Source organism: Xyrauchen texanus, chromosome 3 (assembly GCF_025860055.1).
Source record: "Xyrauchen texanus isolate HMW12.3.18 chromosome 3, RBS_HiC_50CHRs, whole genome shotgun sequence".
Taxonomy (NCBI): Eukaryota; Metazoa; Chordata; class Actinopteri; order Cypriniformes; family Catostomidae; genus Xyrauchen; species Xyrauchen texanus.
In genome coordinates, this window is record NC_068278.1 from 6624731 (window position 1) to 6646933 (window position 22203).

The 22203-nt window shown below is 40.2% G+C and overlaps 1 protein-coding gene across 1 annotated transcript; it reads right to left on the bottom strand.

Annotated features, from left to right (window-relative positions):
• Nucleotides 1-550: 550 nt before the first annotated feature.
• On the bottom strand, nucleotides 551-18269 carry slc25a11 (solute carrier family 25 member 11). The gene is made up of 8 exons (XM_052094102.1): nucleotides 18075-18269; nucleotides 13688-13840; nucleotides 7117-7323; nucleotides 5544-5634; nucleotides 5210-5300; nucleotides 4060-4159; nucleotides 3686-3737; nucleotides 551-2168 (listed from the first exon to the last, which is right to left on the bottom strand). Exons 1-8 carry the CDS (start codon nucleotides 18149-18151, stop codon nucleotides 2013-2015), a joined length of 927 nt encoding a protein of 308 aa, XP_051950062.1. The 5' UTR covers nucleotides 18152-18269; the 3' UTR covers nucleotides 551-2012.
• Nucleotides 18270-22203: the final 3934 nt, after the last annotated feature.

The window sequence follows — 22203 nt, forward strand, 5'->3', positions numbered from 1 at the left end:
ACATCTTGTCCAGGGACTACGGATGAAAAATAGCCTTTGGCTAATTCTGGTACATTTACAGGAATGTTTTATTAATGTACAATGTCCCTGTCAAACTAAATAAAACAAAAAAAAAACCACCAGCCTGCACAGTGGTAACAAGGCATGATGGATCCATGTTCTCATTCTGTTTACGCCAAATTCTGACTCTACCATCTGAATGTCTCAACAGAAATCGAGACTCATCAGACCAGGCAACATTTTTCCAGTCTTCAACTGTCCAATTTTGGTGAGCTCTTGCAAATTGTAGCCTCTTTTTCCTATTTGTAGTGGAGATGAGTGGTACCCGGTGGGGTCTTCTGCTGTTGTAGCCCATCCGCCTCAAGGTTGTGCATGTTGTGGCTTCACAAATGCTTTGCTGCATACCTCGGTTGTAACGAGTGGTTATTTCAGGCAAAGTTGCTCTTCTATCAGCTTGAATCAGTCGGCCCATTCTCCTCTGACCTCTAGCATCAACAAGGCATTTTCAGCCCACAGGACTGCCGCATACTGGATGTTTTTCCTTTTCACACAATTCTTTGTAAACCCTAGAAATGGTTGTGCATGAAAATCCCAGTAACTGAGCAGATTGTGAAATACTCAGACCGGCCCGTCTGGCACCAACAACCATGCCACGCTCAAAATTGCTTAAATCACCTTTCTTTCCCATTCTGACATTCACTTTGGAGTTCAGGAGATTGTCTTGACCAGGACCACACCCCTAAATGCGTTGAAGCAACTGCCATGTGATTGGTTGATTAGATAATTGCATTAATGAGAAATTGAACAGGTGTTCCTAATAATCCTTTAGGTGAGTGTATATAAGGTGTCATAAATGTATTTTCTAAATGTTAGTACAATGTATTTGTGTAACTACATGTTGTTCTGCAAAATTCTCACAAGATTCACATTTGCTGCTACTGAGGTTGAGGCACAGGTAGGTTTAGGAGTAGGGTTAGGTTTGGGTTAGGGATAAGGTTAAAAATGTAACTACAGATGTAATTGAATGCAGGTAATTTAAATGTAAGTACAATTCACCAACAGTAACATACATAAAAATATATTGTATCAAATGCTTAAGTACACAGAAGTTAAAGACAACTAATATAAAGTGTGTCCCTAAATTCTATTAAAATACCTCAAAACTTCAATACTGCATTGATGCGGTCTTGGCATTTGCACACCTCTTTATTATACTGCATTTGGCTGTTGATTGTGCTTAACATTACCAAATATTAATTGCAAAGCAGTCCTTTGCGGTAGGACAATAGAGGACTTAGTAAATCGAGGTTAAGCGTCTACAAGGATTAATAAGTGTTTACAAGTTGTCACTATATTGGGAGTCTTGTGTCCCACCACTTTTGTTTTATCCAATTCCTTCATCTCAATTGGTAAATATTTCCCCAAACATTCATCTGGCAGTACAAGAACCAAAATACCTGCTTCAAATACATTTGTTTTGTTTACATTGGTTAAAATCAAATGAATTATGAGGCAAGAAAGAGAAAAACCTTTTACGATTCACTCAGAATTCTGGTTCAGTGTGTGTATTGACAATGACTCTTCATAACTACAGTAAGTCTGTTAGCACATCAGTACAATTGTGGACAAGTAAAGCTTTAATAGAGGAAGGTGCTGGTGAGGGATGTAGAATTACATAAATAGAATTCAAAAATGGCGGAGGGGGGTATTTTTGGTGTGAATGATCCATGCTCACACAAAGACAGATAGGGCCAGTTTAGGTATTACTAAGTCAGTCAACTATGGTTTGTGTAATATGAGTCCAAATGTCCGTCACAGCTACCACCATAGCAAAGGATCACAATCCAGTGCCCTTGAGCCAGTACATATTTCTAGCCTTCAAATCCAGAAAATACACTCCTTATGTAAAAGAGAAACAATGTGTAAAACCAGCATTCACAGACGAGTATACACACTGGCCTATCAGAAATGGATTGGGCCTATGCTGTCCCCTGGTGGTTGTAAGGTTATATCTATGAGTCGAGGAAATAGATCTTGTAAAACTTGTTCATCTGCTCCAGAAAGATGAATGTAAGGACTGTGTGAGGTCCCAGACGAGCGTAATAAGGAGTAAAACCCTTCCATAGACTGAAGAATCCCTCGTTCCTGATGACCTTCACCAACACTTCCTACAGAAAGGGGGAGGGCGAGAGAGAGATGATGACACACTGACTTGGAGATATTTATTCAAACTATAACAATAAATGACAACAACAAATTAAGTTTAAATCTAGTGATAGACCAATATATTGGCCATTTTGAGATAATGTGGGTATTTCATGCGCATTGGTGAGTAATTTTGTCCATCAACCCGACACTGTGGATGTCCCAAGTAAAGGCAGACCTGTCATGTACATGGCAATGATGCAATGTTTTCAATAAAGAACAATTAAAAAAAAAAAACGATTATTCAGTTTTTCAGAGAGGCTAAAGCATTTGACTTGGTTCTAAAGCAAACCCTTCAATCACACATTTGTTTGTCCAGTTTCATGTTTTGGATTTAGCCTTCCAATAAATAATGGAAAATATTTTGACATCTTTACGAGATATAAATGTATGATTATTTAACAATTGGAGGACTCATTTTTTTGGGACTTTCTCCCCAATTTGGAATGCCCAATTCCCAATGCAGTCCAAGTCCTTGTGGTGGTGTAGCGACACACCTCAATACGGGTGGTGGAGGACGAATCTCTTTTGCCTCCGATTTTGAGTCTGTCTATCCGTGGAACTAATCACGTGGCTTGTTGAGCGCGTTACCTTGGAGACATAGCGCATGTGAAGGCAAAGCTCATCATGCGCCCCACTGAGGTTACCCCATATGACTCTAACTTCCCAAGCAACCAGGCCAATTTGGTTGCTTAGGTGACCTGGCTGGAGGGACTCAGCTTTTTATTAACTCTTTCCCCGCCAAACACAGAATTTTCCGTGTTTTATGAAAAAATGCTTCCCCGCCAAACACGGAATTTTCCGGGTTTCCGTGTTTTAGGTGTTATGCGGTAAGGAAGACCCCTGCGCATGTTTTGAAAGAGTACGCAACTCTTTGATCAAAGAAACAGACTGCGATCGTCTCAAACATGAAGTGGAGTATTGAGAAGCTCAAAATATCAGACATAAACATGCCTTTTTCTCAGCTTTTTGTCTGAAATGTTGTTTTTTGACAAAACCTACCTCTGTTCAAGTCGCAATAAAAAAAGAACAAATGAAGATAAGATAAAATCGATCTTTATTGTGATATATAGCATCTTCATATATTCATGGAAGAAAATATTCTGCGGGCCATTAAAATTTAGCGAAAATCGTCAAAAACCCTGGCGGTGGCTGGAAACTTTTTTTTAAAAACGCTGGCGGGGAAAGAGTTAACAAGCTCTTGCTCATTTTCCTTCTGAATGTAAAGTGGATGGAACGAGCATTCCCTATCATGTGGTGGCGATTTGCATACCCACGATTGAGACGATATTGAAAATGAATACAAATTCTACCAATATACCCCCTAATTTAAATTAAATATAACCCCCTTTAAATGCTTCGAGACACCTGCAGTCTGTTCTACTGTTACACAAGCTGTTTTTGAACATAAGAACATGTCCTGTTTGAACGCCCCCAAAAAGGGGAAAGAGAGAGAATGAGAGAGTTGAATAGAACATACCAATCCATTCCTGTACTCTGGCTTGCCGTCAATCATTCTCATGTTCTGGATTCTTTTGGAAAGAGATACATATGTAAGCATTAAATCTTTGAGATTCGAAATATTTCATATTTGGATATTTAGTATGTATTAGTAAGAATGTATAAAAGATATAATAAAATAAGATATAAACAGTTTTAAGCAGCAGCACATTAATACAGACAGAAAAACAGAGGCTGCTTAAATTGCAATCATATGAATCAAATATGAATCAAATTTCCATGCATACCTAAGTGCATCCCAAGTTATTGTTCATTTTATATTTGTCAAAATGTGATTGTTATGGTGGAGCCGATTATCTAGTTTGAAATCACAGGAAGTAAGGTTGAGGGTACCTGGTCTTAACAATGTCTACAGGCATGGAAGCAGCTGTGGTGACCAGTCCACTGATCATACTGGCACAGAAATGACACAGAATATCATCTCCGAAATATCCTGAGCAAACACAAAAAGAGGGAAACGGTTCAGTACATTTAAATTCAACAAGTAAATTCAGAAAGCATGTACATACTTTCTTGGTTAGTCTGCCGAACTCTATGTTCTTCCAAACATAATGATGTTCATTATTGATAAACAGTACAATTTAGTATATCCTTTCTATCATTCTTTCATTTTTTTCCACCATGCCAGATTCTATGGCTATATTCATGGCGGAGACAGGTTTAGTTATTTAAAATAGAGTTAAATAAGGTGTTTAAGATAAATGTTTCCTAAAAACCATAAAACTAAATTTGGATTTACTTTGAAAAGTATCAACTGAATAATACAGGTTCCTCAGATGTGTAGAAGTATAACAGTCCAGTAAAATAGTGGGTTCTGACAAGATGAGCACTTTTGTGAATTTTCTCCTGATAGTAAAAACTGGTAAGTCTTATATGTTCTATCCGGCATAGTGTTTAAATGACTTGATCCTAGTGATTTTTAAAAGGGAACACATATCTTGTTCCAACAACAAGATTTCAAGTAATTTGTTGTTTAAACACTGATCCCCCTCTGACTACCATTTGTTTTTGATGTATTCATTCAGAGTTGTTTTCAGATCTGTGGAAGGTATAGGGCATTTTACTGGTTCAGTAGATAGTGCTTCTCTGTTCAGTAAGTGTCCAGGTACCCAACAGAAAATAATATTAAAACTCAAGAGATGACAGTTTGATTAAAATCTTCACGATTGTTGGGTGATCAGTTTTAGTAGCATCCAATAATTCAAGACATGATTTTGGGTCACCTAAGTGTATGTAAACTTCTGACTTCAGCTGTGTGTGTGTCTCATGGTGTGTATATATAAGTTTTACAAGAGAACGGATTCTATAGGGCATCACAACAGTGGTCCACCTGTCTCTTTCTCCCAGCTCATACCAGCTTAAAGATGGCATCAACAAACTAGACCAGAAAAAACATGAAAATCCAGCTACCATCAGAATCTGGTCTGAGCTGGAAGTTTTAGTAGGTCTGACACTACAAGTTTGTGATAAAGAAGGATCATACCAGAGTCCAGCAGAGCTTGCTTGGACTGGGAATATGAAGCAAGCTGGGCTGCGTTCACTACAACTGCTCTGGCCATCGTGGGTATACAGCCCTGCATCACAAACACACAAAAATTATCCTATATATATATATATATATATATAGTCTTAAAATACTAAATCAAGCAACAACAAAAAAAGAGCTGTATACACATGTAACATAGGCACATCAAGTCACAGTTGATTATTTGTAAAATATACAAAAATGTTGTAGGCTACGTTACATATGACTCATTCAGAACATGGCCATGTTCTCAGTTTCAAACACACACACACACACACATATATTCGCTCACCCTCCACATTGTGGTGACACCTTCTTCTCTGGTGATCCTGATGAGGGCATTGAAAACATTTGTGTAACCCCTCCTTTGGTCTGGAGGCAACCTGCGCACGAGTAGGGAGTGATATAATTTAGAAAAATAGAAGCTACTGAATACTTAAATACTAAAGAGGAACACAATACATATATCAGACTGATGATAATATACAGCTCAACAGTAAGGTTACGGAAGTTAAAATCTAAATCCTTTTCACCACAGAGAAATTGATTTTTACCAATAATGTAAAAACATTCAAGACAGACCTACGGTGACCTCTGAGAATATAGAAATCAGTGTAATTTCAACAATAATAAAACCCAAACATGTTTAATAGCTGAAATCCTGTTGAAGAACTACCCATAATCCTAAAGAATAATCCACCAATCAGAGAAGTCTGTTACAGATAAACAGAAATTGCAATTAAAAAAAACTCCCATGAAGCACCATGAATGACGTAACCTAAACTCTAAAATACTTACATCTGTATATATCTGAATATTTTTATATGAATTTAAAATATACTATTTTTTTTACTTCATTATAGGCCTAATTATAAAGCCCAAAAATTACTTTAATTCTTTAGTTTTATACAGTACAATCTTTTTTATTCAGTTTAAGGTCAGTTTTCAGAAACTTTCATATTGATTGTCCTGAAAATTATTGGCCAATTAATCGACCAATAAAACATTAATACCGCAAAAATAATGCAGAAAACAGCAAATTATATGTACACATAGACTACTGTTCAACTGGTATTATCCTCTTAAAATATTTTCAGTTCAGTGTATTTTAATACATTTTGGCAATGTTTAGTACGAATTTGTGAATTGTTTAATTTACTGTTAATATATTACTGTTAATAATAACTTGTATAGAAGATCCATATTAGAGTTTATGAAAACAAAATGTTGTGGTTCGTGGACTACTTCGGACCATAATAAAATAAGTCAAATAACACAGTTACAAACAGTATGAACATGCCGCTCTGGTGACCGTGAGATTTCAGGCAAGTGCACCTGCATGCTCTCCTAGTGAATACTGACGTGATTGTCGGATGACTTGATAGAGATGGACAACAGTGCTTGTTGTCATGTTGTACTTTAACACACCTTAATGGCGGGTGACTGTACAGACAGTTTGATAACTGAGTGCATTTGTGCTGAAAATGATCAATCAATCAATAACAATCTATTAAATTATCAACTCTGATTAATCAATGATCAATTCATCATTACATCCCTAATTCAGTTACGTCATACTTCATGGGATGTAGACATTTTTCACCCATTAAGAATTAATTTTTTTTCCCTCCACATTTTGTAACGTGATTTATCTCAAAGATGGTTGGTTTGGTTCAAGTCTCTTTAATGAACTCTTTTGAAATCCCAATTGAATGGGAAGAATACTTTTGCTATTTAAACAAAGTCACAAAACGAAAGCATTTGCTGGCTGTTGTCCCAATGTGTAGCTCTAAAAAAACCATTATATTGCCATTTTTTTTTTTAAATGTCACATTAAATACTGTGGAATGCAGTTCCATTCTTACCGCCCATCAGCCGTCATTCGAATAAGAGCCACCTCAGCCGGAGTCCCGACGAACGCTCCTGTGGCCCCAGCGGTCATTCCAATCAAAGCCTTCATGAAGAAGTTGGGCGGTGTGCCATCTGCTTTGGACATGCGCTCAAACAGCACTGTGTAGATGCCCAGACGGGTGGTAGTGTATGTGGCCTGCCTCAACAGACCAGCAGACAGTCTACGACAGAAAATGAGGAATCGAAAAGATGGAGACATGAACAAAATAAATGTGTATTGAAAAAGGATATGATATAATTCAGATACAAATTAAACCTAATCAGATATTTACTGCTTGTGTAAAGCTATGGTCTTCTTCTACAGTCACTCAGTATGGATGTCCATCTACAGCTGTCTAGATTCTCACATCCAGTCACTGGTAAAATTAATCTTAAAAACACAAAAAATTTATTTCATTCAAAAATTAATTCTAATTAATTTATCTGTTCTATCACTACAGTAAAAAACAATCTTGCCTTCTGAAAAATCCCTATATACAATGGTCCTTCCTCTCATGTCAGTTTGGCATGTCTCTCAAAGGCTTTGTTCAGACAGGCAGCAAAATTAGGGACAAAATAGCCCAAAAATCCAGCATATCAACAGTAAATAAGTGATGCTTAGTGTAGTTTATATCAAATAAGTTTTTTGGCATCAATGTTGTGTCTTTAAATTAATTCAGTTTTGAAGCGCCACCACTAAAGTGGACATCTTCAGCCGTTGCATCTCATACTGTTTTGCAACGATCCACCGCACGCGGTGCATTTTGAAACACTTTAAAAACAGACCCATGCATTGTGTTGCACACTGTCTAGCGGATCACATTTTATGTAGACACTTATTAAGAAACATGTCCTATCGGGGACAGGTGAACCTGCCTAGTTATATAAGGGGTTCTTTTAGACTACACATGGGCAATTTACGGCAAATTTGGGCCTAATATTATACTTTTTGCAATTTGGCAACCATGCAGGCGACTGCGCTCTTTCTAGCTCTCCCTAGAAATGTTAATCCAACAACACTTGCAGATATCATTTATCATAGTCATGCAACCTGTTTTATTCAGCTGTGTGCTGAATGGCAAGCCAAAACATTGACGAGACTCGCATCATGACCTTTTTAGCGTGTAAAAGGGTCATGTTATTAATGCTAACGTAAACTGGCCTGCTTTGCGCCAAACATTAAAGAGTTCTTTAATTTTCAAATTTTTTAGTAATTAAAACAAACCCCTGATGTAGAGAGTTAAAGTGAATAACAAATTACCAGGGAAGTAAAGATGGTAAAATAAATAATTTACAGTTAAAGACAAAATTATTAGCCCCCTTTGAAATATTTAGTTATTTTTCAAATAATTCACAAGTGCTGTTTAATGAAGCAAAGACTTTTTTCAACATAGCATTTCTAAACCTAATAATTTTAGGCAACTTAGTGCGTTTATAATACAAATAGATACTAAATTATAACAAAGAATACAAAAATCTACAGGTCAAAATGATTAGCCCTCTTTCGCTTCCTGCTTCTGCCAGTCTTGTTCTCCACTGTGTGGGTCTCTTCAAACTTCTTGATAATACTTCTCACGGCAGTTCTTGACACCTGAAAACGCTTTAATAAACGTGTATACACTTCTCCTGCTTTGTGAGCATTAACAATTATTTTTCTCATGTATAAACACATTTCTTTGCCATGATGACAGTTTTATATTACTTCACTAGTTGTTTTGCAAGATAATAATCCTCAGTTTGAAGTGCAACTTAAAGGCTTGGGGGATTAATTAGGTTAATTAGGCAAGTCATTGGATAACAGTGGTTGGTTCCGTGGCCAATCAAACAGATCATTTCTTAAGGGGGCTAATAATATTGTGTTCAACTGAATAATTATGCTCAGCCTTTATAAAAAAAAAATTTAATGCCTGATAGAAAAGTATCTACCTTTGTAGAGCAATACAATACTTCAGGCAATTGCAGAATAGTCCCATTAGTCACATATACACTTCAGAAAATTAAGTACACAACTATTCCTGGGTTTAAAAGATACAAGAACCAAATCAATATTGAACATTGCATCTCAAAAGGAGTACAATGTGCCCCCCCGGACTAATTAAAGCTGACGTGGACCCTGTACCAAAATAATTGCCCACCCTTGCTTTAGACCTAGTCATCTAGTCATTCAGGCAACCCATCGAGTTGGAGTTGTAGTCTGAACAACAAAAAAGACCTGTGATCCAATGTTTATAAACCTGCTCAAAATCAAATCCATGCATGGTTTGAAATAAAGATTAAAATCAGATTTTGTTTCCAAGCATTCAGATAGGATTTCAAGTAGTTGTTTTGTCATTTGCTGCCTATTTAACATTAGGAAGTGTGCAATAGCATCTAAACATTCATGAGTAGTCCAACAGTGCCAAATAAATAAATAGTTTTTCATCTTTTCATTCTCATTGACCTTTTTGCCTATGTATTATTAATCGCTTTCCACTCTTAATGAATCTACAAACAAATAGAGAACAATGAAAAGTTTATCCAGTCAGAATGTATTCCTTGATGCTTACAAGCAAAGTGTGACAACTGTTTTACAAATCACATGCCAAAAGCAGCACGCGAGTTTGAACACCACCCCCTCAGGCCTTCAGAATTTCCACAGAATCCCTCAACAGTGCAAATGAATGCACAACATAAGTCAGATTGTCAGATTCATCAGCCAATCAGATTGGTTTAGTTGTTCTTGGTGGGTGTGATCTTTAGGCTATGTCCCGGTCGAGGCCTTCTAGCTGGCCTTGAGTGATGCAATCACACTTTAAGTTATGTCATTTGAAAGTGAAGAGCGCAAGATCTTGCTGACCGATCTTGCTGACCAATCGGCTGTCATTGCTGCAGCTATCGCCATTGAAAAAGAGATCCTTATGGATTTAAAAACATGAGATGTTCTGCATGACAGTGTGATTGCTTCGTTTATTAAACAGGAAAGGAGGGCTGATTTACACTTCAAGTAAATTGGCAAGTGCTTTTTGCATTGTTATAGCAACATCAGGAGTTTTCGAAGTGTAAATTAGGCTGCTTGAACATTCAGTGTCAGATCAAGTTTTGAAAAGTAGTGCTGCGTTCCCTTCAACTCGGAAAGTTGGATTTTACAACTTCCTACAAGGAAAAGTGCAATGGGATGCAACTTAAAGTCAGAATGACAACTTTTAGGCTCGTGCAGAAATTCTCAACTCCAATTTCACTGAAATGCAGGAGAATGATGTCACACAAACATGTCGACCCTCAGGGAGGTATACACAGTAAGAGATAAACATTCACTTTATTAAGCAATATCAATGAGTTTGTTTCACATTACATTTTATGCATTTGTACATGATATTAAAGCTTGTTTAACAAACACCTGCAGAAACAGGTGTATAAAACATTATAATCTCTTTTGATAATCACCTGAAGCACAAATGCTAGCGCTGCAGCACTGTTTATCAGTTGGGTTGAATTTAAATTCCAAATATTTTTAGATGGATTTTTCCAGGTATTATAGACCTCCTTGGTAGATTCATATGAAAAATTATGATTTTTGAATGTCTGTTCGGGAGACTTTCATAAAATTAGGCTTGCTTGAGCATTAAGTGTTGTTTCAAGTTCTGGCTTTCATGCGAGGTGTGAAATGTATTTTTAAAATGCCAATTGGTATTTCTAGTTAGCTGTGACAATGTATGATGCCTAAAGGCATAGGGTGTCTTATTCATTGTGAACCTGTGTTTTCTTAATAGCATAAATCACACTGAAGTCCTAGATTTAAAATGCACGGCCCGCCACGGATTTCAAACCATGGTTGGCTTTACCGGAGACGCAATAACCATAGTGCTTTTAATACACTGTATTAATTTAAAATAGTTTTAAAAACCCTACACTATGTTCAACTCAGCTGCGCTCCGTCTAGCTGTTTGAAAGGAAGAACTTGCCTGGTGTGTATGAGCGCAGTGTTGAGCGCGGACTCTGCCCCTGACAAAGTCACAGTGCTCTGTTGGAGTTTGTTGCTGTGATGATTTATGCTGCCTTCATTTAACTCTGAAGTTCTAACTGGAGTGCCAGTTTATGTTGGATTTAAACATAACTACAACTTTGATTCCGCCGAGAGAGTGACGTCATGCAAACATGTCGGCACCCAGGGAGATTTACAATGTTAAACATTCACTTTTATAAATGTAATACTGAGTCAAAGTTTCAACATTACATGATAATACAATTATTCTCTCTTTTGTAAACTTGTAGAACAAACGCTAACATTGTTGCATCGTTTATCAGTTTGGTTGCTATGAGACGTCTCTGTTATTTTCAGCTGTAACTTGATTGTCAACAATGTAAGAAATCTCAAAATTAAAGGGCACCTATTATGGAATTTTGAAAATTACCTTTCATGTAGTGTGTAACAGATTTAAGTGAACAAAAACATCCTGCAAAGTTTTATATATGAAAGTTCACCGTCTCTCAAAAGTAGGAGTCGACTCAGTCAATTTAATGAATCGTTTTTCCAATGAGTCATTTTCCTTTTCATTGTGATGTCAAGACGAAAATGATCAAATTGGCCACGCCCACTCATTGCGCGCAGACACCAGGGAAAACTTGAAAACATCATGTCGACAACAAGACGCTGTGTTCTGAAGTGCGTATCAAAAGCGACCTTTTTTTCACTGCCCAGGGACGAGCATGTGAAGAATCAGTGGCTAGAGTTTATATTTACAACTATACCACACAAGTATAGCCCGAACCTTGTGCTGTGTTCGCGTCATTTTAATGACAATTGCTTTACTGAACATGAATGCTTTCAAGTGTGGATTCATGAGCGGTTGATACTGAAGGAAGGTTCAGTACCAAGTTTATTTGGATCAGCTTCCTCCTCCGAATCACAACCTGTAAGTATTATTAATAATTGTTGCTTTTATGTGTTTTTTAGCATGCTTAATAAGTATTTGTGTGTGTTGTGCAAGTTACGTGCAGCGCAGCTTCTAGGTCTCCAATGTCAATTTTTTTGAAATATGTGAAATGTTTGTCGATGTTATTGGAGTTGTCATAAAGAATATAGCAATAACTTGTAGTAATGCAGTGCTTTATCAATATGTTTATGCGTTGGGCTAACGCAAACAATAACTGATTGGGTGTTTACCAATTAACTTTGGGCTATGATCTAATTTTCAACACTTAACAAGCCATAATCCATTAATGGTGATGGGCGTTCTGTTTCCGACAATCTCTGCACAGATTATACCAATCACAACTGACTGAGTCATCAGACCAATCACCGCAGATTAGCGTCACGCAAAGTAGGGGTTTGGAAAAATGAGTCGTTGAACGAATCATTTGGGAGTCGGTGAGCAAATCAGGTAAACATACAGTAAATGCATATTATAAGACAACAAAGTGTTTTTTGTCATTGCATGCATGTAAAACTGTTGTTGGGGACTCCCAAAACAATATTAGGAACATTTTAAATGCCATAATAGGTGCCCTTTAAAAAAGACCCTCTGACTGTTTGTGTACAGCTGTCACTGAATTTTTAATTGAGTGGAATTGGGATGCATCACATCACCCATATTCATTATCAATCATCATGTACTAAAAGCACTCAAAATTAATCAAGGGTTCCATATTCGTGTGGTAAAAAGTTAGCATGAGGTTCGTGAAAGAATTTTAAACCGCAAGTAATTACATTGAACAAAAGAGCCACAGTGGCGTCCCCAGTGGCTCTTTCCTAGGAAGAGCCAATTTCCCAGGAAGTGCTAATTTTGCTGTCACTATTGATTATTTTGGTAATCAAGTAATTTAACGATTATTCTGACAATTAATAGCAGTCATGTTTGTGCACCAGGAGAAACGGTCAGATATATGGATTCCCAGGAATTTAAAACTACAAACTCTTTCCACACAGTCTCCATTTATAAAGATGGGAGGGGGTCAGCTGAGTTCTTTAGTTTTCTTTGAGTTTAGCGATAGGTTGTTTTCAGGGCACCACAACATCAGTTTTCAGACCTCGTCATGATAGGCAGACACATCGCCTCCGGAAATGAGTCCAATCACTGTAGTGTCATCCGCGAATTTTATAATGTGATTGGAGGAGTATGTGGAGATACAGTCATATGTATAGAGACAGTCGAGTAGTGGACTCAGCACACATCCCTGTGGGGAACCGGTGCTGAGAGTGAGGATGGAGGAGAGGTGGAGACCGAGCCTGACAGACTCAGGGTGGTTAGTAAGACAATCTATAATCCAGGCGCAGAGGTGACTAATCGTGAACAATTTGGCAATGGAAACTAATTTATTTGCTAAATGTTTTGGCGATATTCAGATTTTTTGCCTAAATTATACTTGCAACTTGGATGGAAACATAGCTATTTGACAGCTACTCTCTCAGCATTGTGGTGATGCTAAAGTCATTACTATGGCAACCAATGCAGATACACAGGATTTTGACTACACAGTCTGAACAAACTGATCAGATTTCCTCGCTAGAAAATCAGATTTGAAAACCAAATGGGATTTGTGTGCAGTGCGAACAAAGCCTATTCTTACCCAGTGTAGATACCGCTGATACCCTCATTGCGAAGGATGCTGGCCAAAGCATGAAAGCTGGTCTTGTACTCGCGAGCCTTAGAGCCCTGACCACTCAACTGCATCCGATTCTTCACCAGATCCAATGGCTGCACAAACACCGTCGCCCCCATTCTGAAAGTCAGAGAATGTCCATTCGTTTATTTAGTTTCTTCAAAATCCTGTGTCAGCCTAGTCAAAAAACCTAAAGGTATCTTATAGGATTTTATATCATAGAGTTGTGCTCAAAAGTTTGCAAACCCTGGCAGAAATTGTGAGATTTTGGCATTGATTTTGAAAATATGACTGATCATGCAAAAACACTATCTTTTAAGGATAGTGATAATATGAAGCCATTTATTATCACCTAGTTGTTTGGCTCCTTTTTAAATAATAATGATTACAGAAATCACCCAATTGGCCCTGATCAAAAGTTTACATACCTTTGAATGTTTGGCCTTGTTACGGACATACAAGGTGACACACACAGGTTTAAAATGGCAGTTCAAGGTTAATTTCTACATAAATTGCAATTATTGTCTGTGTATAAATAGTCAATGAGTTAGCCCTCACGTGGATGCACTGAGCAGGCTAGACAAAAACTGTCAAAAGACCTGCGTAACAAGATAATGGAACTTTATAAAGATGGAAAAGGATATAAAAAGATATCCAAAGCCTTGAAAATGCCAGTCAGTACTGTTCAATCACTTATTAAGAAGTGGAAAATTCAGGGATCTCTTTATACCAAGCCAAGATCAGGTAGACCAAGAAAGATTTTCAGCCAAAAAAATGTATTGGAGTGGTGGTGGTGTAGTGGTCTAAACCACATTAACTGGTAATCAGAAGGTCACTGGTTCGATCCCCACAGCCACCACCATTGTGTCCTTGAGCAAGGTACTTAACTCCAGGTTGCTCCAGGGGGATTGTCCCTGTAATAAGGGCTCTTTAAGTCGCTTTGGATAAAAGCGTCTGCCAAATGCATAAATGTAAATGTAAAACTGCCAGAAGAATTGTTACAAAGAAAAAAACACAGGTAACCTCAGGAGAAATACAGGCTGCTCTGTGTTTGTTTCAAGGAGCACAATACGATGATCCTTGAACAAAAAGTGGTTGAGTTGCCAGAAAGAAGCCTTTACTGCACCAATGCCACAAAAAAGCCTGGTTACGATATGCCCGACAACACCTTGACATGCCTCACATCTTCAGGCACACTGTAATTTGGAGTGATGAGACCAAAATAGAGCTTTATGGTCACAACCACACGCACGATGTTTAGATAGGGGTCAACAAGGCCTATAATGAACAGAATAACATCCTCACTGTGAAGCATGGTGGTGGCTCACTGATGTTTTGGGGGTGTGAGAGCTCTAAAAAGGCACAGGAAATTTTGTGAAAATTGATGGCAAGATGAATGCAGCATGTTATCAGAAAATGCTGGCAGACAACTTGCATTCTCCTGCACGAAAGCTGCGCATACGACTTTCTAGCAAGACAATGACCATAAGCACAAGGCCAAGTTAACCCTCCAGTGGTTACAGCAGAAAAAGTCAAAGGTACTGGAGTGGCCATCAGTCTCCTGACCTTAATATCATCGAGCCACTCTGGGGAGATCTCAAACGTGTGGTTCATGCAAGACGACCAAAGACTTTGCATGACCTGGAGGCATTTTGTCAAGACGAATGGCAGCTATACCACCTGCAAGAATTTGGGACTAAAAAAGACTGCACGCTGTCATTGATGCTAAACATGATGCTGGCATTGCAGCAACATCTCATCACTGACCCTCAACACTGGAGCCCCGCAGGGCTGTGTTCTGAGCCCACTCCTGTATTCACTATACACACACATGACTGTGTGGCAACACGTAGCTCCAATGCCATCATCAAGTTTGCTGACGATACTACGGTGGTAGGTCTGATCACTGACAATGATGAAACAGTCTACAGAGAGGAGGTGCACACTCTGACACGCTGGTGTCAGGAGCACAACCTTTCCCTCAACGTCAGTAAAACCAAGGAGCTTGTAGTGGACTTCAGGAAGAACACAGCCCCATCACCATCAATGGAGCACCGGTAGAGAGTCATCAGTTTCAAGTTCCTCGGTGTCCACATTACTGAGGAACTCACATGGTCCGTCCACACGGAGGCCGCTGTGAAGAAGGCTCACCAGCGCCTCTTCTCCCAGAGACGGCTGAGGAAGTTTGGAATGAACCAGCACATCCTCACACGGTTCTACACTAGTACTGTAGAGAGCATCCTGACTGGCTGCATCACCGCCTGGTACGGCAATAGCACCGCCAACAACAGCAAAGCCCTGCAAAGGGTGGTGCGAACTGCCAGAAACATCATCAGAGGTGAGCTTCCCTCCCTCCAGGACATCTATAACAGGCGGTGTGTGAAAAAAGCTTGGAGGATCATCAGAGACTCCAGCCACCCAAGTCATGGTCTGTTCTCACTACTACCATCAGGCAGGCGGTATCGCAGCATCAGGACCCGCACCAGCCAACTACATGACAGCTTCTTCCCCCAAGCAGTCAGACTGTTGAACACTTGATCTATCAGGATCAATAATTAGCACTGCTAATTACAGCACTGGACTGTCAAAATATTATGGAGTGGTGGTGGTGTAGTGGTCTAATGCACATAACTGGTAAACTGGTAATCAGAAGTTCGCTGGTTCGAGCCCCACAGCCACCACCATTGTGTCCTTGAGCAAGGCACTTAACGCCAGGTTGCTCCAGGGGGATTGTCCCTGTAATAAGTGCACTGTAAGTCGCCTTGGATAAAAGCGTCTGCCAAATGCATAAATGTAAATGTATATTGTGTATTCTATATTGTGTGTATTGTTTAATGTACATTGTATATAATTATTGTGTTGTGTAAGTATGTGTCCATTTGATATGCAAGTTGTTGTTGTGTAAATATGTTGTTTACTGTAATTGGTATATGTCTCATCACTGTCATGACTGCCATGTTGCTCGGAACTGCACACAAGAATTTCACCTACCGTTGCACTTGTGTACATGATAGTGTGACAAAGTGATTTGATTTTGATTTGATTTAAAGGGTGCAATACACAGTATTAAGAACAAGGTTTCTTTCAAAATGGTACATATATTATATATATTACCAATTCTTCAAGGGTATGCAAACTTTTGAGCACAAATGTCATTTGGAACGGATCATAAAGGGAGTTTTTCTTAAAGGACTCCAATGCAAGAACATAATGCAAAACAAAAAAACAGATCTTTTAGAACACAGTTCCAAATAGCACTATTATGATTCCTTAAATAATAAAATATCTCTGTAGGACAGGAAAAGGAATTTAAATTGTTTTTTGAACTTCTAAACTCCTACATAAAATTAGGAGCTTTGTAGGAATTTCAGTTTATCCAACAAGTAAAATAAATGTAAATCCTTTAAAATGAACCCCTCTTTAAACAAGTGCTGTTCAAGTTGCATGCTTAGACTTTGGCTCATTTTAAGCTCATGTAAGGCTATTATGCCTTTCACTCTTGCGCAAGTACAGCTTGTATATGCAACAGCATTATTTAAGGGCCTTATGTTTGTTTCTGTGAGTCTTTGTGTTTATGTTGGTCAAAATATGTCTAAATGACCATTTCAGTATGAAATAAATTTCAACATTTCAATCATGACACAGTGTAAATGCAACCTGGCCAAAATGTCCCAATCCAAAAATTTGGAATCAATCCTAATGGGATCAAGTTGGAAATGACGTCAGAAGTGTGGGACAGTAATAATTTGTGTAAATGATATATATTGCAGGACATTAATGTGACCTTCAAATAAGAAAAAGGTTTACATCTGTCAGTTTTAATTAAAACCAACTCCTGGGACATAGAAGTGCACATAAATTAAAAAACAACATTCCACAGAGTCCAATGGGATATTGTGTAATGTGTATTATTAGGATTTTGTTGCATCCAACTGATAATCATAATGATAATATTCGTGTTTTGTAAAATAATTAGCTGATGTGTTATGCTGGAAACCAATGAGATAATTCCCATTCGTATTGATTTCACACTGTGATAAAAAGAATTAAACAGGATTCCTGTAGGAACAACATGTATGACAGCAGATCAAACACATGCCGCGTGTCCGTGACATTTAAAGTTGAAGTTCAGGTTGCCACGGGGTTATTAGGCTTTCCCGGGGCCTGCGGCTTCAATTGCATCAAAAGCGGTCCAAAAGAATTTAATAAATCATTCCACACCACATTCACATCATCTAATCAAAACCTGGCATAGCGTATAATCAGTGACGCGTTATCAATAACCTTTCACCCATTCAAATACAGAGTCGCTGCACGCACGCACAAATGTATGTCTGTTTGCACACATACGTACCCAGCCAATCCACCGAAGAGGAATTTAATGGATTTGGGCGAGGTCTTGGGCCTGGCCTTGTCCGCTGCGGCTGCCATGGCTGCGGGGTTATTTGTATTTTGTAGGACACCTTCGCTTCTGCAACTCCGCTTCTACGAGATACCGCTACCGCTATGTGTGGCAAGGTGACTCGCTGGAGCCGCGCACGCAAATCGAAACAACACGCTTGGACCAATGACATATGCGTTTACTCGCGGTGCCGAGCACGTAAGTGACGCGTAATTTGACGCGTTTTCTTAAAGGCAAAGATGCAGACTTTCTACTTCACTGTGCCTCATATCAAAAATAAGATAGAAATATTTTGAAAAATATATACAATACATTTGTATTATTTAAATGTTCATTAATTTTAATTAATTCCAATTCGAGGTTTTCTTTGCAGAAAAAGATTAAATGTAAGCCGAGTGCTAATGGGGAAAGGCAGTTATTCATCTGCGTTACAGCAAAATTCATATTTGAGCTGCACACCATTAGAAAGCTAATAATGCTTCCGATATAACAACCTCCGCGCTTTTATCATTGGAGGGAGATGAGGAGAGGTCAACTGGTGCATTACTACAGCATGTCATCTTTTGCAGATACCTTTGAAATGAATGGGGAGAGCCGTAAACTGACACCTACCTGTCGCAAAATTGTCTGTTTTCCTTTATATTTCCTTTAGTAAACTCCACAAATAGTTAATTATGTGATGAGCTGTTTCCTCACGACAGCAGTTTATTTTAGTACACTGAAGCATCTCCTCCATATACATCCATTAAAAACGGTCTGGTGTACTTGCCAGTGTACCGTTATAAATGTGCTCTGCTAATAATCACGGCAACTCTGTACTCTGAGATTTAAATGCGACTAAATGGAGGATTTTCTTTTTGGGTGTTGTGGAATATTGAAAACTAATTTTCTCTCTCAGTAAGAAAACTCTCGAAGTCCAGGGTTCCAGGTGTCAATGGTTAGAGTTTATTGAGAAACCAATACGATCTGAGTTCTGACTCTCTTTTGTACAGTTTCTTTTCTGATATTACCCTCATGGGTACACCCCTTCATTGGTTGTCAAGGATACCGTTCGCCACCATTATCTCTCAGAGCCTTTGATTTCTTTTTAATGGTGGAAACGTGGCTTTAGTTTATTTCTAAAAATAGGTTTTTTTAATGAATGTAGTATAAAAACATGAGAGTCTGAGCATAATCCGGTCACTTTGACCACTAGTTGTTTTGATCTTTATCCTCAACTGTGTTTCTCAAGGTCCATAGCCTCGTTATTTTGTTGCAGCTGGGTGTTTATCTTCAGCTGTGTCTCCCAAGGTCCATAGCATCATTATTTCTATTACAGCTGAGAGCACTGTATGGTTTTTGCAACATCAACACTTTTACTAACCTCATATGACCTCTTCTGGGTCACACAAAGTCCAGTAACCTCACATGCCCTCTCCTGGATCACATATGAAGTCCAGGCTATTCTATTAGTACTTTGATAGAAAAATATACTGGGGCGTACGTCAAGCAACACAACTTGACAGTCAATATTGGCTGACCAATTCTTAAAAATATTATCTGTAGTGATACATAACCCCGCTAAAGCAAAAACAAACATTTGTATGGGTGAATCTAACTAAACCTATGAAGAAAGGATCAAGGTGCTGTAATTTGTCCTACAAAACTTAAAGAAAAACAATAGGAAATCATATTTTGCAGCATTTATTTATTTTATTTTTTATTTTTTGGCATTGTGGCATTATTTCCAGGACAATTAAGCTTATTTTACCCCTTAATAATATACTCTGGACCCTACACACTGTAACACAGACTCAGGTAAGTTGGGATCCATAAGCAGTTTATTAATTGAACTCACAGATATGAACAGGCAATGGTCAAGCAATGGGGAAGCAGGGCACTTGTAGGCAGGCTGAGAGTGTAGTGAGGCAGGCAGAATGTCAGGGCAGGCAGCAAGTGGCAATACGTAGAGGTGGGCAAGAGTTCAGGTAGGTAGGCAGCAATCAATCGTAGTCAGAAGGGAGAGCAAGGTCGGAAAGCAGATAATCAACAGGGATAGTAACTAGAACACTCAGTAGAGTAGTCGGGACTAACAAGACTTCGCAGTGAGTGTGAGACTGCGTGTAGCTTAAATAGAGGGAGATGAATGGAGATCAGCTGTGGATTAATTAAGCCCGGTATGTGGGTAATTAGAACTCAGGTGAATCGGATCTCCGGTGGCCGATCGAGGAGGCACCTTCGTGGGCGTTTGTGACAGAGCCCCCTCCCTGTGAGCGGCTCCTGAAGCGAGGACCTGATCGAGGCCGGGGTCGACCCCGAGGGCGGAGGGCCGGTTTCTCTGGGTAGGCTCTGTGGAATTCTGAGATGAGGTTGGGGTCGAGGATGTCCTCGGTTCCGACCCAGGACCTCTCCTCAGGACCGTACCCCTCCCAATCCACTAGGTACTGGATCTGACCCCGTTGACGTCTGGAGTCCAGCAGTGCTCGTACCAGGAATGCCTCTTAGCGCCCACGGTGGGGGGCCGGGGTTCGCTACCTCCTCCTCCGACCTCGGGCCACTGGCGGGTTTGAGTAGTGAGACATGGAAGGTGGGAGAGATGCGGTAGTTAGTGGGCAGTTGAAGACAGTATGACACAGCTTTGATCTGTTTAATGATTTTGAAAGGACCCACATACCTTGGGCTGAGCTTTTTGCAGGGGAGACGTAGGCGTAGGTCCCTGGTGGAGAGCCAAACCCACTGACCCGGAGAGTAGGCAGGGCCTGGGCGGCGGTGACGATCCGCCTGTCTCTTAGTTCGATCCACAGCCCACCGGAGATGGACGTGTGCTTGGTCCCATACCGCTTCACTGCGATGGAGCCAGTCGTTGACCGCCGGGACCTCCGATGGCTCGCCGGACCAAGGGAACAGAGGAGGTTGATACCCCAGGATGCACTGGAACGGGGTTAGGTTGGTCGAAGGTTTCAAGAGGGAGTTCTGCGCGTACTCAGCCCAAGGGAGGAAGCGGCTCCAATCAGACTGGTTGTGGTGGCAGTAGGTGCGGAGAAACTTGGTGATTTCTTGGTTGAGCCGTTCCGTCTGCCCGTTTGACTGAGGGTGGTACCCCGAGGTGAGGCTGACGTTGACGTCCAGTAGACGGAAGAAAGCTCGCCATACCCTGGAGGTGAACTAGGGCCCGCGGTCCGAGACAATATCCTCAGGTAGGCCATAGCAGCGGAACACCCAGTGGAGAAGAACTCAGCGGTTTCGAGAGCCGTGGGGAGCTTGGGCAATGGAATAAGGCGACATGCCTTAGAGAAGCGGTCAACGATGGTCAAGATGGTGGTGTGGCCTCGGGAGACCGGTAGGTCGGTGATGAAGTCCACGGCGATATGTGACCAGGGACGGTGAGGTATGGGAAGGGGTTGAAGGGGTTTTGACTGCGTTGCAGGTGGCACACCTATTCACGAAGTCGGTGGTGTCCTCTTGCAAGGTGTCCCACCAGAAACGGTTTTGAAGAAGGTGTATGGTGGTAAAGATGCCGGGGTGCCCGGAGGTCGTGGCATCGTGGACCCAGCGAATTACCCTTTCACGGAGGTTGGATGGAACAAATGTCCAGTTGAGCGGGCACTCGGGCGGAGATGGATCGATCGTCTGGGCCTGGGCGATGTCAGCCATGATGTCCCATTGGATTGGGGCCAGAATCAAAGTGGACATGATGATGGGTTCAGCACTGGAGCTCAGGGGCGCGGCATCGTGTTGGCGGGAAAGTGAGTCTGCCTTGATGTTCTTTGACCTCAGGAGATAAGAGATGGAAAAGTGAAAGCGTGTGAGGAACAGCGCCCAACGGGCCTGTCGAGGGTTGAGCCTCTTGGCAGAGCGCAGGTACTCCAAGTTGCGGTGGTCAGTGAAGACTTGGAAGGGATGTCGAGCTCCTTCTAGCCAATGTCGCCACTCCTCCAGTGCAGCTTTCATCGCCAGGAGTTCGCGGTTGCCTACATCGTAGTTCTGCTCCGCGGGCGAGAGTTTGCGGGAGTAGAACGCGCAGGGGAACAATTTGAGAGGGTTGCCCTGGTGCTGGGAGAGAATGGCACCAATACCTGAGCTGGATGCATCCACCTCCACC